This window comes from Gopherus evgoodei, chromosome 11 (genome assembly GCF_007399415.2).
Source record: "Gopherus evgoodei ecotype Sinaloan lineage chromosome 11, rGopEvg1_v1.p, whole genome shotgun sequence".
NCBI lineage: Eukaryota > Metazoa > Chordata > Testudines > Testudinidae > Gopherus > Gopherus evgoodei.
In genome coordinates this window covers 59792668-59809560 of record NC_044332.1, presented here as the reverse complement: position 1 = coordinate 59809560, position 16893 = coordinate 59792668, and the positions used below count along the sequence as shown (strand labels likewise).

At 42.8% G+C, this 16893-nt stretch overlaps 1 protein-coding gene across 1 annotated transcript in view; it reads right to left on the bottom strand.

Moving 5' to 3' along the window:
- LRP1B (LDL receptor related protein 1B) overlaps positions 1-16893 on the bottom strand; it is an 875307-nt gene that overhangs the window by 148745 nt on the left and 709669 nt on the right. Inside the window, exon 61 of the mRNA XM_030580310.1 lies at positions 11316-11409. Coding sequence (XP_030436170.1) covers positions 11316-11409 — 94 coding nt within the window. The remainder of the gene's footprint in view (positions 1-11315; positions 11410-16893) is intronic.

The window sequence follows — 16893 nt, the reverse complement described above, 5'->3', positions numbered from 1 at the left end:
TGTGATATGCTAGTATGCACTAGAATTTACACCCTCTCATGTGGACTAATGTACCATGTAGACAAAACGTAAAAGTCACTGCAGACAGTGAGATGGGGATATGCAATTGGTGCAAACTGGATAGGCCCATTAAGAATTTAAATATTAGTGTCTTGTTAGTGTTGGAAGGCTTTAAGACTGAATCCTTACATCCACAAATAGATCCTTAATAATGTGAGAGTCAGAAAAATTGGTCTACTTTTTAATATACGGACGAGGCGCTCAACAGATGACAAGGGACTACTCCAGTTCTCCCTGTCATAAACAGATAGCTAAGGGTTAACGTCTCTTTCACCTGGAAAGAAGTAATCTGAACCACCTGACCAGAGGACCAAATCAGGAAACAAGACTTTTTCAAATCTGGGTGGAGGGAACTTTGTGTGGGAGTCCTTTGTTCTTGGTCTGCTGTCTGACTCTCTCTCTCGGTTATGAGAAGTGATTTCTGTTTCCTGCTTTCTAATCTTCTGTTTCCAAGTTGTGAGTACAATATAGTAAGACAGTAAGGTTTCTATTGTTTTTCTTTTTGTATTTACATGTCTATAGTTGCTGGAGTGCTTTGAATTGTATTCTTTTTGAATAAGGCTGTTTATTCATATTTCTTTTAGGCAAATGACCCTGTATGTGTCACCTTAATACAGAGAGACCATTTTTATGTATTTTTCTTTCTTTTTATATAAAACTTTTTTTTTAAGACCTGTTGGAGTTTTTCTTTAGTGGGGAACTCCAGGGAATTGAGTCTGTACTCACCAGGGAATTGGTGGGAGGAAGAAGTCAGGGGGAAATCTGTGTGTGTTAGATTTACTAGCCTGACTTTGCATTCCCTCTGGGTGAGGGGGGAAGAGAGATTAGCTCTTGGTAATTTTGTTCTCCAGGACTGGGAATGGGGAGGGTAGAGTCCCTCTGTTTAGATTCACGGAGCTTGCTTCTGTGTCTCTCTCCAGGCACACCTGGAGGGGGGAAGGGAAAAGGTTTATTTCCCTTCGTTGTGAGACTCAAGGGAGTTGGGTCTTGGGGTCCCCAGGGAAGGTTTGGGGGGACCAGAGTGCCCCAAAACACTCTAATTTTTTGGGTGGTGGCAGCTTTACCAGGTCCAAGCTGGTAACTAAGCTTGGAGGTTTTTCATGCTAAACCCCATATTTTGGACGCTAAGGTCCAAATCTGGGACTAGGTTTATGACATGAGTGGCAGTGGTGGGATAGAATCCAGAAGCTAGTAGGAATATTATATTTTTCTTTTCTCTGCTAGGGGCTTTTTAGCAGAGAGAAACAGTTTGGTTTTAAAAGGGAACCAGAGAGAATTTTTTTTTCTGCTCTCTCTGGCAGTTGTGGCTTGCATATTAAGCAAGAAACCATTAAGAGAGACTATTAAGGGTCTTTTGTCACACAATAGCACTCCCATTAGGGGGCAGATACCAGCACTATACTCATGCAAATAAAGTGGTTTTTCTGGTTTACTTTACATTGAAAAAATTAGCTAGAGGAAGAAAGGGAAAAAGGCACTGTTGCTAGGCAGACCCCAGGAGACAACAGAGCCTGCAGGTCAGACAATAAACACCGGAGGGCACCCCAACACAAGAAAACAGGAACCATGACTTCTAAGGCAAAAATGGAGGCCAAAGCACAAATCAAAGACACCGAGCACAGGCGAGAGATGGAAAAAAAGAAACAGGAACTAGAAATAAAACAAAAAGAAATGGAGATGAAAGAAAAGGAAGAAAGCATCAAACTGGCAGCCTACAAAAGAGAACAAGCAGCCAAAGAGGCAGCCCACAAAAGAAAACAAGAAGAAGAAGAGGTGGCCCACAGAAGGAAACAAGAAGACGACGACGACATGGCCCACCGCTGAGAATGGAAAAACAACAAAAAGAAAGTGAAGAGAAGGAAAAACAGAGAAAACATGAACTGGACTTAGTGCAGGCTGGGCTGCATGCGCCAGCCAATCCTAACAACCCTTCGCCAATTATGGTTCCACATCACAGAAAATTTCCCACCTACAAGGCAGGTGATGACACCGAGGCCTTCTTGGAAAATTTTGAAAGAGCCTGTCTTGGGTACAGCATCCCTGAAGACTAGTACATGGTAGAATTGAGGCCACAGCTCAGTGGACCTTTAGCAGAGATGGCAGCTGAAATGGCTAAGCAGCAAATGAACGACTATAAACTTTTTCAAACCAAGGCCAGACACAGAATGGGGATCACCCCGGATCATGCCCGTCGGCATTTCAGAACCCAAAAGTGGAAACCAGATGTGTCATTTCCCAAACACGCCTACTACGTTGGGAAAAATTATGAGGCCTGGCAATCAGGACACAATGTTAAATCCTTGGAAGAACTGCACCTCCTCATACAAATGGAGCAGTTCTTGTATGGTGTTCCTGAGGACATAACACGGTACATACAAGATGGAAAACCCAAAAATCTCGCTGAGGCGGGGGAGATTGGAGCCAAATGGATGGAACTGGCAGAAAGCAAGAAAGCTACGGTCAAGGGGAACGAATACCCCAGGGGGCACACCGACCATGAACCTACAACCAAGGACAGCCAAAGACCCCACGTACAACCCAAGTAAAGCCACAGACGCCCTATTCTTCCACCTCACCAGTTTCCAGTAACTCACCTCGGCCCAGTGACCCATCAGATGGAAGATGCTTTAAGTGTAATGAACTGGGACATATCAAGGCCAACTGTCCAAAGAACGCCATCCGAGTGCAGTTCATTACACCACCATCACACCAAAGATCCCCAGGCCCCGATGCCTCTCAAATACCCTTGGAGCGAAGGGAAAATTTGAGAGTGGGCGGAAAGAAGGTTACTGCGTGGAGAGACACGGGGGCACAAGTGTCAGCTATCCACCAATCCTTCGTAGACCCCAAATTCATCAACCCAAAGGCCCAAGTGACAATTTACCCCTTCATGTCACAAGCTGTAGACTTACCTACAGCTGAACTGCCTGTCCAGTACAAAGGCTGGTCAGGAATGTGGACTTTTGCAGTCTATGACAATTATCCTATCCCCATGCTACTGGGGGAAGACTTGGCCAACCAGGTGAAGCGGACCAAGAGAGTGGGAATGGTTACACATAGCCAAACCAGGCAAGCTTCCAGACCCATTCCTGTTCCTGAGCCGTCTACAGGCACCCCATCTGTGTTACCAGAGACCCAGACAGAGGTAGTGGACCCGGATTCCATGCCAACCACTGAAGCAGCCACAGCACCTCCAGTCCCAGGCCCGGAACTGGAACAGCAACCAGTACCAGCAAGTGCAACCACCTCTTCAAACTCAACGCCAGAGGGTGCCAGCGAGCCAGAACTGGCAGAAGCAACAGACAGCCATACCCAAAAGACTCAGCCAGAGCCTGAAATACCCTCAGGTGCACCAGCGGAGAGCGGTTCACCAGCAATGGAAACAACCCCATCACCTACATCGCTTCCAGAGGGACCAAGCCCAAGTCCACAGTCTGAGGAAGAACTGGTGACCCTAGCCTCAAGGGAACAGTTCCAGACTGAGCAGGAAGCAGATGACAGCCTTCAGAAAGCTTGGGCGGCGGCACGGAGCACCCCACCGCCTCTCAGCTCTTCTAATCGATCCCGGTTTGTTATAGACCAAGGACTTTTATACAAGGAGATTCTTTCTGGTGGACACCGGGAAGAATGGCAGCCGCAAAAACAGTTGGTGGTTCCAACTAAGTACCGGGGGAAGCTCTTAAGCTTAGCCCATGATCATCCCAGTGGCCATGCTGGGGTGAACAGAACCAAAGACAGGTTGGGGAAGTCCTTCCACTGGGAGGGGATGGGCAAGGATGTTGCCAAGTATGTCCAGTCTTTTGAGGTATGCCAAAGAGTGGGAAAACCCCAAGACCAGGTCAAGGCCCCTCTCCAGCCACTCCCCATAATTGAGATCCCATTTCAGCGAGTAGCTGTGGATATTCTGGGTCCTTTCCCAAAAAAGACACCCAGAGGAAAGCAGTACGTACTGACTTTCGTGGACTTTGCTACCCGATGGCCGGAAGCAGTAGATCTAGGCAATACCAAGGCTAACACTGTGTGCCTGGCCCTAACAGACATTTTTGCCAGGGTAGGTTGGCCCTCCGACATCCTTACAGATTCAGGATCTAATTTCCTGGCAGGGACCATGCAAAAACTGTGGGACACGCATGGGGTGAACCACTTGGTTGCCACCCCGTACCACCATCAAATCAATGGCCTGGTGGAAAGGTTAAATGGAACTTTGGGGGCCATGATACGTAAATTCGTCAACGAATACTCCAATAATTGGGACCTAGTGTTGCAGCAGTTGTTGTTTGCCTACAGGGCTGTACCACATCCCAGTTTAGGGTTTTCACCGTTTGAACTTGTGTATGGTCACGAGGTTAAGGGGCCATTACAGTTGGTGAAGCAGCAATGGGAGGGGTTTACGCCTTCTCCAGGAACTAACATTCTGGACTTTGTAAGCAACCTACAAAGCACCCTCCGACACTCTTTAGCCCTTGCTAGAGAAAACCTAAAGGATGCTCAGGAAGAGCAAAAGGCCTGGTATGACAAACATACCAGAGAACGTTCCTTCAGGGTAGGAGACCAGGTCATGGTCTTGAAGGTGCAACAGGCCCATAAGATGGAAGCATCATGGGAAGGGCCATTCACGGTCCAAGAGCGCCTGGGAACTGTGAACTACCTCATAGCATTTCCCAATTCCTCACTAAAGCCCAGAGTGTACCATGTTAATTCTCTCAAGCCTTTCTATTCCAGAGACTTACAGGTTTGTCAGTTTACAGTCCAGGGAGATGATGCTGAGTGGCCTGACGGTGTCTACTATGATGGGAAAAAAGATGGTGGCGTTGAAGAGGTGAACCTCTCAACCACCCTGGAACGTCTGCAGTGGCGACAAATCAAGGAGCTGTGCACTAGCTTCGCCCCATTGTTCTCAGCCACCCCAGGACGGACTGAACGGGCATACCATTCTATTGACACAGGTAATGCTCACCCAATCAGAACCCCACCCTACCGGGTGTCTCCTCATGCCCAAGCTGCTATAGAACGGGAGATCCAGAACATGCTACAGATGGGTATAATCCGCTCATCTACCAGAGCATGGGCATCTCCAGTGGTTCTGGTACCCAAACCAGATGGGGAAATACGCTTTTGCGTGGACTACCGTAAGCTAAATGCGGTAAGTCATCCAGACAACTGTCCAATGCCACGCACCGATGAGCTATTGGAAAAGTTGGGACATGCCCAGTTCATCTCTACAATAGACTTAACCAAGGGGTACTGGCAAGTACCGCTAGATGAACCTGCCAAGGAGAGGTCAGCATTCGTCACCCATGCGGGGGTGTATGAATTCAACGTCCTTCCTTTCGACCTTCAAAATGCACCCGCCACCTTCCAGAGGCTGGTAGATGGTCTACTAGCAGGACTGGGAGAATTTGCAGTTGCCTACCTCGATGTGACCATTTTTTCAGACTCCTGGCCCGAACACCTACTACACCTGGAAAAGGTCTTTGAGCGCATCAGGCAGGCCGGACTAACTGTTAAGGCCAAAAAGTGTCAAATAGGCCAAAACAGAGTGACTTACCTGGGGCACTAGGTCGAGGAACCATAAACCCCCTACAGGCCAAGGTGGATGCTATCCAAAAGTTGCCTGTCCCAAGGTCCAAGAAGCAGGTCCAATCCTTCTTAGGCTTGGCTGGGTACTACAGACGATTTTTACCACACTACAGCCAAATCGCTGCCCCACTGACCGACCTGACCAAAAAGACCCAGCCAAATGCAGTTAAGTGGACTGATGAGTGTCAAAAGGCCTTTACCCAACTTACGGCAACGCTCATGTCTGACCCTGTGCTCAGGGCCCCGGATTTTGACAAGCCATTCCTAGTAACCACGGATGCATCTGAGCGTGGTATAGGAGCAGTTCTCATGCAGGAAGCAACAGATCACAACTTCCATCCTGTCATGTTTCTCAGCAAGAAACTGTCTGAGAGGGAAAGTCACTGGTCAGTCAGTGAAAAGGAATGCTATGCCATTGTGTACGCCCTGGAAAAGCTACGCCCATAGTTTGGGGACGGCGGTTCCAGCTACAAACTGACCATGCTGCACTAAAGTGGCTTCATACTGCCAAGGGAAACAACAAGAAACTTCTTCGTTGGAGTTTAGCTCTCCAAGATTTTCATTTTGATATTCAGCACATCTCAGGAGCATCTAATAAAGTAGCTGATGCATTCTCCCGTGAGAGTTTCCCAGAATCCAGTAGTTAAAAAGTGTTCTTAAAATGTAAAAGTCTGTTAGTTATATACTTAGTGGCATATGTAAAGGTGCATGTGTTGTATTAATCTGTTTATTTTAAAGTTCTAGAAGGAAATTGCCACCAGTGAGCTTCACTGTCTGCAATTTGGGGGGGCATGTCATAAACAGATAGCTAAGGGTTTACTTCTTTCCAGGTGAAAGAGACGTTATCTGAACCACCTGACCAGAGGACCAATCAGGAAACAAGACTTTTTCAAATCTGGGTGGAGGGAACTTTGTGTGGGAGTCCTTTGTTCTTGGTCTGCTGTCTGACTCTCTCTCTCGGCTATGAGAAGTGATTTCTGTTTCCTGCTTTCTAATCTTCTGTTTTCAAGCTGTGAGTACAATATAGTAAGACAGTAAGGTTTCTATTGTTTTTCTTTTTGTATTTACATGTCTATAGTTGCTGGAGTGCTTTGAATTGTATTCTTTTTGAATAAGGCTTTTTATTCATATTTCTTTTAAGCAAATGACCTTGTATGTGTCACCTTAATACAGAGAGACCATTTTTATGTATTTTTCTAAGACCTGTTGGAGTTTTTCTTTAGTGGGGAACTCCAGGGAATTGAGTCTGTACTCACCAGGGAATTGGTGGGAGGAAGAAGTCAGGGGGAAATCTGTGTGTGTTAGATTTACTAGCCTGACTTTGCATTCCCTCTGGGTGAGGGGGGAAGAGAGATTAGCTCTTGGTAATTTTGTTCTCCAGGACTGGGAATGGGGAGGGTAGAGTCCCTCTGTTTAGATTCACGGAGCTTGCTTCTGTGTCTCTCTCCAGGCACACCTGGAGGGGGGAAGGGAAAAGGTTTATTTCCCTTCGTTGTGAGACTCAAGGGAGTTGGGTCTTGGGGTCCCCAGGGAAGGTTTGGGGGGACCAGAGTGCCCCAAAACACTCTAATTTTTTGGGTGGTGGCAGCTTTACCAGGTCCAAGCTGGTAACTAAGCTTGGAGGTTTTTCATGCTAAACCCCATATTTTGGACGCTAAGGTCCAAATCTGGGACTAGGTTTGTGACACTCTCAGCATGGAGATTTCCAAGCTGATCAAAAACATGGATATTGTGTTTCACCAGGGAATGACCTGCACTTCCTCTGTGAAGTGTATAATCAAACAGTTCTAAATCAGATTAAGATTTTGTTCAAATCAGAAATAAGTCAGATATCACAATTTTCATAAAAGATGGAAGGGTAAAGACCCTGCTGATGTGTCATTTTCTCTTTAAGTTTTTTTCTCCCAAAGGTAAGACCTTCTGGCCAACAAGGAAAATAAACATTCAGCCCAAAATGTGCCTGTCATAAACAGATGGTTAAGGGTCAGTGTCTCTTTTACCTGTAAAGGGTTAAGAAGCTCAGTAAACCTGGCTGACACCTGACGAGAGGACCAACAGGGGGACAAGATACTTTCAAATCTTGGTGGAGGGAAGTCTTTGTTTGTGCTTTTTGTTTGGTTCGTTGTTCGCTCTTGGGACTGAGAGGGACGAGACGTACACTCAGGCTTTCCAATCTTTCTGAATCAGTCTTTCATGTTTCAAACTAGTAAGTAATACCCAGGCAAGGCAGATTAGTCTTATATTTGTTTTCTTAACTTGTAAATGCGTCTTTTTGCTGAATGGATTTTTACCTCTGTTTGCTGTAACTTTGAATCTCAGGCTGTGTATGGGGGGGGTCCCTCTAGTCTATATGAATCTGAGTACCCTGTAAAGCATTTTCCATTCTGATTTTACAGAGATAATTTTTACCTTTTCTTTCTTTCTTTAATTAAAAGCTTTCTTTTTAAGAACCTGATTGATTTTTCCATGTTTTAGAATCCAAGGGATTGAGTCTAAACTCACCAGGGATTGGTGGGGGAAAGTGTGCACCAGCAGGGTTCACATAGGCTAGCTAATGTGTGATATGCTAGTATGCACTAGAATTTACACCCTCCCATGTGGACTAATGTACCATGTAGACAAAACGTAAAAGTCACTGCAGACAGTGAGATGAGAGTATGCAATTGGTGCAAACTGAATAGGCCCATTAAGAATTTAAATAATTTAAATTCCTCCTTGTTTTAAGATCCAAGGATTTTGGATCTGTGTAAGCCTCTCAAGGCAACCCAGGGAGGGGAGAGTCTGGGGGGAAAAGGAGGGGGATGGTTAATTTCTCCTTGTTTTAAGACCCAAGGAGTTTGGGTCTTGGGTTCCCCAGGGAAGGTTTTGGGGGAACAGAAAGTGTGCCAGACACAGACTTCTGGCTGGTGGCAGCGTACCAAATTTAAGCTAGTAATTAAGCTTAAAAGTGATCATGCAGGTCCCCACTTCTTGAACCCTAAATTTCAAAGTGGGGAGAAAACCTTGACAGTGCCACAAAGAGTATGAAGTGTTTGTGCCAGGCATCGTATCTGCAACAAGTAGATAATACTCAAGAACACCAAACTCAAGACTGCTTGTTCTCTGATAAAGGTAGCTGTCCTGACAGCTGTTCTTACACAGATTCTTTCAGGGCTATCATTTCCATCATCTGTCTCTAAATATTTTGGAATCTAGCAGCTACCATTGACCAAGATCCAGAACTCTGAGCTCTGATAATACTCCAGCAGATGCTCAGATTGTCTACAACTGAGACTTACTTTGCTGTCAGACATGCGCCTCCCAAGAATGTTCTGGGGAATCCTATTCAACACAAACCACCATGACATCCTAGGAAAATAGGAATTGTCTTCTCCTGTTTATGTGTAAAGTGGACACTCAAATGATAGTTTAGATCAGGAACATTTATTTTATTGTTAAATTTTCAAATTATTATTATTTAAATATTAGTCCTCAGAAAATTTAAGACCATCTCACATATTTTACATATAATAGCTGTGTTTGCTGCCAGAGAGATCAGAGTATTGGGAGTGACAGGCAGGAAGATTTCATATTAAGTGCAAAAAAGAGGAAAGGAACCTCACAGCAATGTCCTTGAGAGACTGTTCACTGAGTAACCTGAGTTACTGAGGTACCACAATCATCTTTCCTCTCAATGTCAACTTGTAATTTCCAATTTAAGAAGACATAAATGGTGTTAGCTCTGACCGAGCATGCTAAAAATAGAAGTGTAGCATAAGGGATAGTCACTCAAGCATGTACCCATTCAAGATGCTAGGTACTTACTTGAGTGGATAGCCCTTCCTGCCACTTGTACCACTGTGGCTAGCTCATTCAGAGCTAGCATAAGTATGTCATCCTTGAGCTGTGAATTACATTTCCAGCTTGAAATGTCGATGTCCCCACAGTTAAGGGAAGCTTACCTCACTGAGTTTTGTGAAGTACTGAGATGAGGTCTGCTATGCAAACCATTTATTTTGCTTTACTTCCATTTTCTCTCTGTTTTTAATAAATCTGTGGACGACCCAAAATGCTTCAAGCTATAAACAGAGGTGCTAAGGGATAAGAAGTTTCTGGAGCCTAAGCCCTCACTCTTGGTCTTGATCATATGTGACACACAGAGTTATGGCTGAGCCTCTTAAAATGCATTGCAAAGAGAAGTAGCAGGAAACAAAGGGAAGAAGCCTGATGACCAAGGAGATGCACATGGGCAGTTGGAACAAGTGATGAATACTTATCCCTTTTATAGCATCTTTCAGCAAAGAATTTCAAAACACTTTACAAACATCCAGGCCTTTATCTGAAGCCCACTGAGTACAAGGGAAAAACTCCCATTGACTTCAGTGGGCTTTGGCATAAGCGATTAAAACCTCCTAAACCCAAGATATAACAATACTTAGTGATTCCCATTTCACAGATGGGGAAACAGTGACAGACTATTTAACTGGCTTCCCTGAGGGTAAATAGAATAGGGTTTAATACAATATTTTTTAAACCTTTGCACTTAAATTAAGGGTACTGAAACTCTTGTAGTTTGGTTCACACATTGCAGAATACCTTGACCATTTTTCTGCAATGGAAATTCAATAAATTGTAAAGCTTGACATGTTAGCAAGGATGAAGCTATTGTATGTGATTTACTACAATGTCCATGTCATAAACAGACAAGTCAGTAACTCTGTTCTAGGTAGATAAATGAAGTAAAGTAACTTGTCATAAAAAGTAAAACGATCAAGTATTTTTCTATTATTGAACTTGTGACAATGAAAAAGGCATCATAACAAAAGATTTAGAAGTATATGAGAATTGCTTATTGTTACTTTCCTTCAGCATATTTCTTTAAGATGTGGATTATAAATTTTAGTGCACAAGATTAAAATGAAATGACTGTGAATTAGAATTAAAGAGAAATGCAGTGGAGTGAAATTTTGTTGTGAGTACAAATTTGAAGGTACAATCAGGGTTGCCAATTTTGGTTGTACATATTCCTGCAGGTTTCATCACTTGACATAATCTTTAACTAAACATTTTTCTTTAATTCCCGGAGACTCCAGGAGAATACTGGAGAGTTGGCAACCATAGGTACAATGCACTCATGATCTTTTGATTTTTCGAGATACAGTAAATCTCATAAGTGGTTAGCGATTGAGGATGAAAGGAAGCATCATCCTCTATGCATTAAAATGAAGTAAACCAATTCCAAAGAAACAGTGCTTTCCAATACCTAAGACAACTTGCATTCCGCTGTCATGGCAAAACCATGACAGCTTTCCTCTGGGATGCTGAGAACATCATCATGATTGACTTTAAACTATCTAAAACTTGACAGGGGGAATATTACGGAGACTACTATAGGCAGCCTGAGAGACTATCAAGGAGAAATCTCCTGATTCTGCGCCACTACCAGCACACGAAGCCAAAGTTAGGTAAGATGGTTAGAAATAGTGCATCTCACAGAATCATTTGTACCTGATTTGTAAATTCTAATCCCAAAACATTCTTGTGCATTGTTTGTTAAAAACAGGAAACTCTATGTGCAATGTATTCAGAATTGTAGCAAGTGTCACTTAGAGAAAGGTTGAACAATTGTCACTACAGTAACTTATACAAGAACATCATGGAAAAAGATGTTGGATTTAAATTCAGAATGTACTTACGACATTCTTCAGGTTCATCCGATCCATCCCCACAGTCGTCTACAGTATCACATTTCCACCAGAATGGAATACATTTATCAGTTTTGCAACGGAACTGCAGTAAGAAATGGAGCCCCCCCCCAAAGCTTTAAATATGAATATTTTTCATACAAACAAAATAATTTATGAGAAATTAAACTCATAGCTCAAAACTTATACCTGTTTCCCTAATGTGCATCTACAGTTGATTTTGTACAAGATACTTTTTTGAGGAGCATTGGCCTAGATCTTCATATGGTGTTAATCAGTGTAGCTTCAATGATAGTAAAGCTATCCCATTTTACAATAGCTCAGAAGTTGATCCTTTCAATTTTAATTCAAAATAGAAATTTACATTCCTTAGAGGACTGTTCTTGAGTCTCTTGAAGCATATATTTAACGACATTCTTTCAGAATGAATCTGAGTAACAGCAGATATGTTGAAGTTGCTTAACAATTCAACCAAATATACAGTTTTGTTTTTATACAATCCCTTTTATGTAAACTGAACCAAATCAATGGAACAACAATCTAATTCTCATGATTCCTCAAAAGGCAAAATTCTGTTAAGTAAACTCCTTCAAAAGGCCGATATTGCCCTTAATCTCAATTAGAAGCTCTGCTGTTCCTTCACTGTCGCTGAGAGAAGAATGCTTCTAGGAGCTAAGCTGAAACCACAAATTATTTTTGCCAATAACATCAAGTGGCAGAGTCTGGGTAGTTTAAGAATACTGGTAATCTATTTTAGTTTTTTTATATGGTGCTTATCCCTGGTTATTTAAGTGCTGCACAAAAGTAAGGAGTACAAAAACCCAGAAACAGAACACGTTTTACTTTGTAAATTCCACCAGGGGAGAGGAATGTGACTGAGTATACGTTTTCCGTTTGTTTGTTTTGTTTTAAGAGCATTGATTCTTAAGGAAGTTTTTTTTTTAAAAGGTGTGTTTTTCACCTTAATCTGAATACCATTATATCTGAGCTCAGTCTAAGTTTTTCTGTCAGGGACTTCCACAAACAGGATATTGCTGTCAATTATGCTTTGTGATCTGTAGTTAGAACTGAGGTATAAACGCTGAATTATTATTGTGGAAGATAGCTGGGAATCGCTGAAGATAAGGTAGGTCCTGTGAAGTAGCCAGGTCCCAAACTCTTAAGTGGCCTTGTAGAAAAGGGCTTTCAAGTTCTATTCTAAAGTGGATGATGTAGTATACCCGTGTTGCCTCTATCATAAGGTGTGCAGCTGCAAGCCATATCACCAGCTCCAATCTTTATCTAGTATTTATGCCCAAGCTCAGGTAGAGTTAATTGCAATAGTTCCACTGGGAAATGTGGAAGATAGAGATGAAAGTGGCTATGTCCTCATAAAAGATAAAATCCACAAATCTAGAGTTATCCACTCATTTCACTTAAACCACCAAACAATTTTAACTGTTGGTCATCAGTGGCCTGGGAAAATTACATTTAGACCATTAAAAAATCTTGGGCTCAAAGTCTCCCCATCCCATTACATCTCATACTTGACACACAGATCATCTATTAGCAAAAAATGCCCTTTTTCTCTTTGCCTGGCAATACAGCTTTGCCTGTTCCCTCTTATATGAGGACCCAGCCATTGTAAACTATACTTGCAATTTTCCTAGCTTGGACTATTGCAATTCACTGTACCTTAACTTGGACACAAACACTGGAGAAAGAGGTCACTTGGGTATATCACCATCAACCACTTTAGAACAGAGTTGAAAGTCCTTGAAGAACTGCCTCTGTCATAGAAGCTTGAGGCTTAGGGAAGAATACAGGTGAGTTGATGTGTTGATTCAGATGGAATTTTCTAACCACCTTTGTTCAGACCTTTGGGTGTGCTCTTAAGGATATGTTGTCCAGGAAAAAACCTGTATAGACAGGATCAGCCATGACTGCTTGAATCTCTCCTACTCTGCTTGCTGAGGTTATCACTACCAATTTGGAAGTTTTCAGAGATAAGTGCAATAGATAATCATAATTTTGAAGGGATGGCCAATGAGCACTGAAAGAATCAGGACGAGATCCAAAGGAAGAATCAGTTTCTTGATAGGTGGAAAAACTCTTACTAGGCATGTTAGAAACTTTATGATCATTAGGTGTGAAATGATAGATTGACTCTCTTAGGTGCTGAGAATGCTGCCAAGCATACTTTCACTGAGCTCAATTCACTGTTTCAGTTCTAATAGGTGGTATAGACTTATTGGTAATGACACTTCCTGAGAGTTCAGAGATTGCTGGTGACACCAGAGAAAAAAATCTTGTTCTTTTGTGGAAAGAGTAACCTTATCTTGAATAGAAAGAATTCTGGAGCTATGAGAATAACCTCTCTCTCACACACCAGTAACAGCTTAGTTCTCACATAGACAAACTAATTCTAAAATCTGTCTTTCTGAAATAAGGGCTACTAGAAAGTTCAGCAACAGTTTTATCTAATCTATTATTCTGATTAATCTTGACATGTAGTTATAATCAGATGGAGAATCCAGTGTACCTATGTCACTTGGGCTGTTACCTACCTTTATATGGTGCTTAGTTGTAAGATTCTAATCAGCCATTCTGGAGAAACTTGAATGTAGCTGATATCACTTTCTGATTATTATATTTGGCATTGAGGGCCCCATTGTGCTGGGCACCGTACCAAGAGCCAGAAAGATCCTTGCCCCAGAAAGATTTCTGTTTCTGCTTGCACTGGAAACATTACTTGACCAAATCAATGAATGAGACTTCCTGGGTGAGTTCTGTCTGGTTACGAACATGTATCCTAAGCTAATGGAAAATCCCTGTTGAATTACACTTCTCTTCCAATGCCTGTGCTGTAAACCACAGATGTTCAAGATGAAGGAGTTCCTGATTCAAGAGCCATGTTGTTTTCTGCAGGTGCAATGTGGATCACTTGGTTATCTGTCAAGTCCAAAGTGCCCTCTGGGCCAGGAGAGGACTTTCCTTTTCCTCTTTTCTGTACTTTTTTGTGAACTCTCTTTAAAGGCAGAATATTCTTCTCGGCCCAGTATATTGTTTCCACTGCTGTTTAGAAGTTTTGACCTCTGGTACATCCCTGAATTTGGAATGGAGATAAAACAATCATCCCTCATGCATAAATAAATCTATAATGGGAGGTAGGAGGAAACTTTCCCATGAGCACCATAATTATCTTCTTTGTAGTTTTATGTACTTTCTGCTGAGATTTGGTTCTGGGTTGGCTATCAGCATTTTGCTAGTACTTAGCTGTCCACAAAGGAGTATTTGGATATGATCTGGGAATGACACCTAATTTTGCATTGCCTCAAGGGTATGGTTCCATGACTTTAGAAGGAATTTCTGCACTGCATTTTGAGAAGCCCACTCAGGGAATGAAGGCAATGTCTGGCACCAGCAATCCTAGCAATTGGAGATAATTAGCTATAGGTGATAACTGCTAGGAAATGAATGATACAATGAAGTTCTGGATCTTTGCAAATCTTTTCCATAGTGGCAAAATATGACCAGAGCCATGTCTGTTTTGATTCTGGCAGCAACCATTCTCTATATTGGGTTCATAAAGTTATTGATGTTTGATCAACTGGTGAGCCTGAATTCTTTTCAGTAGCTGCCCAGTTATAAATGAATGTATTTCTCTGAGCAGGGTACTAATTGGCATGCTGTCTGTGCATGGGAATAGGTGCTTAACTTGCAACATGAGCGAGTCCTGTGACTACCAGAACTTTCTTAAAATTCTGGGTGTGGAGGGGCATCCAACATTTCCAGGTGGTCTTCCAGTCATATACTAACTGGGATCCCAACCCTGCTTAGCTTCCCAGAGCAGATAAGTTTAGATGCATTCAACATGATATGACTGCAGACACAGAGCAGAAGAAAGTGTCTTGTATTGGAATTATGAGCAAATATACACACACACACTGATTTTGTCTTGGTCATGTTGATAATTTTGTTGACTTGGAGGAAAGTTTATGTAGCTTTCCTTGTAAGCCTTTGCTTCAGATTTTGCCCTCCAGGGTCATAGTCCCTTCCTCGACACACTTGGTGTTGGTAATGACTAACACATTGCTATGTTGGCTTTGATAGTGAGAGTTGAGACAACTCTACTATCTCAGCTTGCTAGACGTCTGTAGGATCCTGAAAGGTTGTCTTCCCAGTCCCCCGGGCTAGTTAGCACCCATGTACGTACTGCAGGAGCAACCTAGTACCACTCTGTGCTTTCCTCAATAATTCAGGCATCATTCTGAGCATGGGAAGAGATTTTTCACTTATCTCTCTGTAATCCCATGATGGTGTAGCTTCAAAGGGAGTGGAATCCTCATGTGTTTCATATCTGGTTTCAGAAATCCTGAAGTGCTCCTTTTGCTTTATGTGAAGCCTGCCTGTGGAGCAGGGGAGAGATAAAGAAAGATAAAATCCTTTCTACTTTCAGATTTTGAGCCGCTTTCCTTGGCAGAGCAAGGGTTTACAGTTGATGATCAGATGGCACAGAACCATACCATTGTAGAGGGAGATATTTGGGCTGCAAGCCAGACAGGCACAATTTCAATTATTTTGCATTCTGAGTAAGAGCTTCACAGCAGTGACAGGCTTCTCTGCATGCCCAGACATGTGGAAGGTGTGGGAGGGGCCATGAGCTTGATACAGAGCACTATGAGAGCTTCTGTGTAGGAGAAAATTCCAGAAAACTCCTCCTCCAAAAGGAGGAAGGCAGAGAAGGCATTTAACCTCTGATTTTCACCCTACTTGTTCATTAACCATACTAACAGCTGCCTTAAAAAGATGGTGCTTGCTTTTTTGGGACCCAGAGTCTCTGGGATTTGCAAGACTTACCCAAGAGCATCATAAAAATCTCAAATCAATGTGTATGAAAGGGGAACTGTGTAGCAGCTTGTCTTCCTTCCTCAGAGATGAGGACCCATTCCAGTATCTAAAGATGGGAACTGGGCATGCTGGTCCAATTCTGAGCTCCATACCCTGGCAGCATGAGAGTCAGCTGGCTGTGAACTGATAGGACATAATTCACTCTCTGTAGAGCCCGTACATGTTACTTCACATATGAAACAAAACTTAGATTTGGCCTGATTTTTGTGGGACAACTCTGCCATTTTTGAGAAGGGAAGGAGGAATCCTGGAAGGGAGGCACTGCAGTGTTTGATCTGGGTGGTTGAAACCGCTACACTGACAGGAGACAAGAAAGAAATATTATATGATGCTACTGCAGAAAAATGAATAAAAATAATGTTATAAAACAAAATTGTCTGGATAAATTGAAATGCCAACTTGTTCCACTGCTGGAGGAAGAAAATCTAGTGGCCTTAGTTGAAAGGAAGAGCTTAGTCCTTGAGTCCCGAGCAGCCACACTGGACTGCCTCCAGATTCCATAGGTGGGGAAGCGTGTTCACCATGACTGAAGAATGAGGAGAGAGGCTCTGCAACAGAAAGTGAATTAAAGGAACAGGCTTCTCAGCTGGACTTTTATGATCTCCTGACACCCAAGAAGTTGAGAAACATTCCTGCTGATATGGTCATGCTATCCATAAAAGATGGAGGATAATGAAAG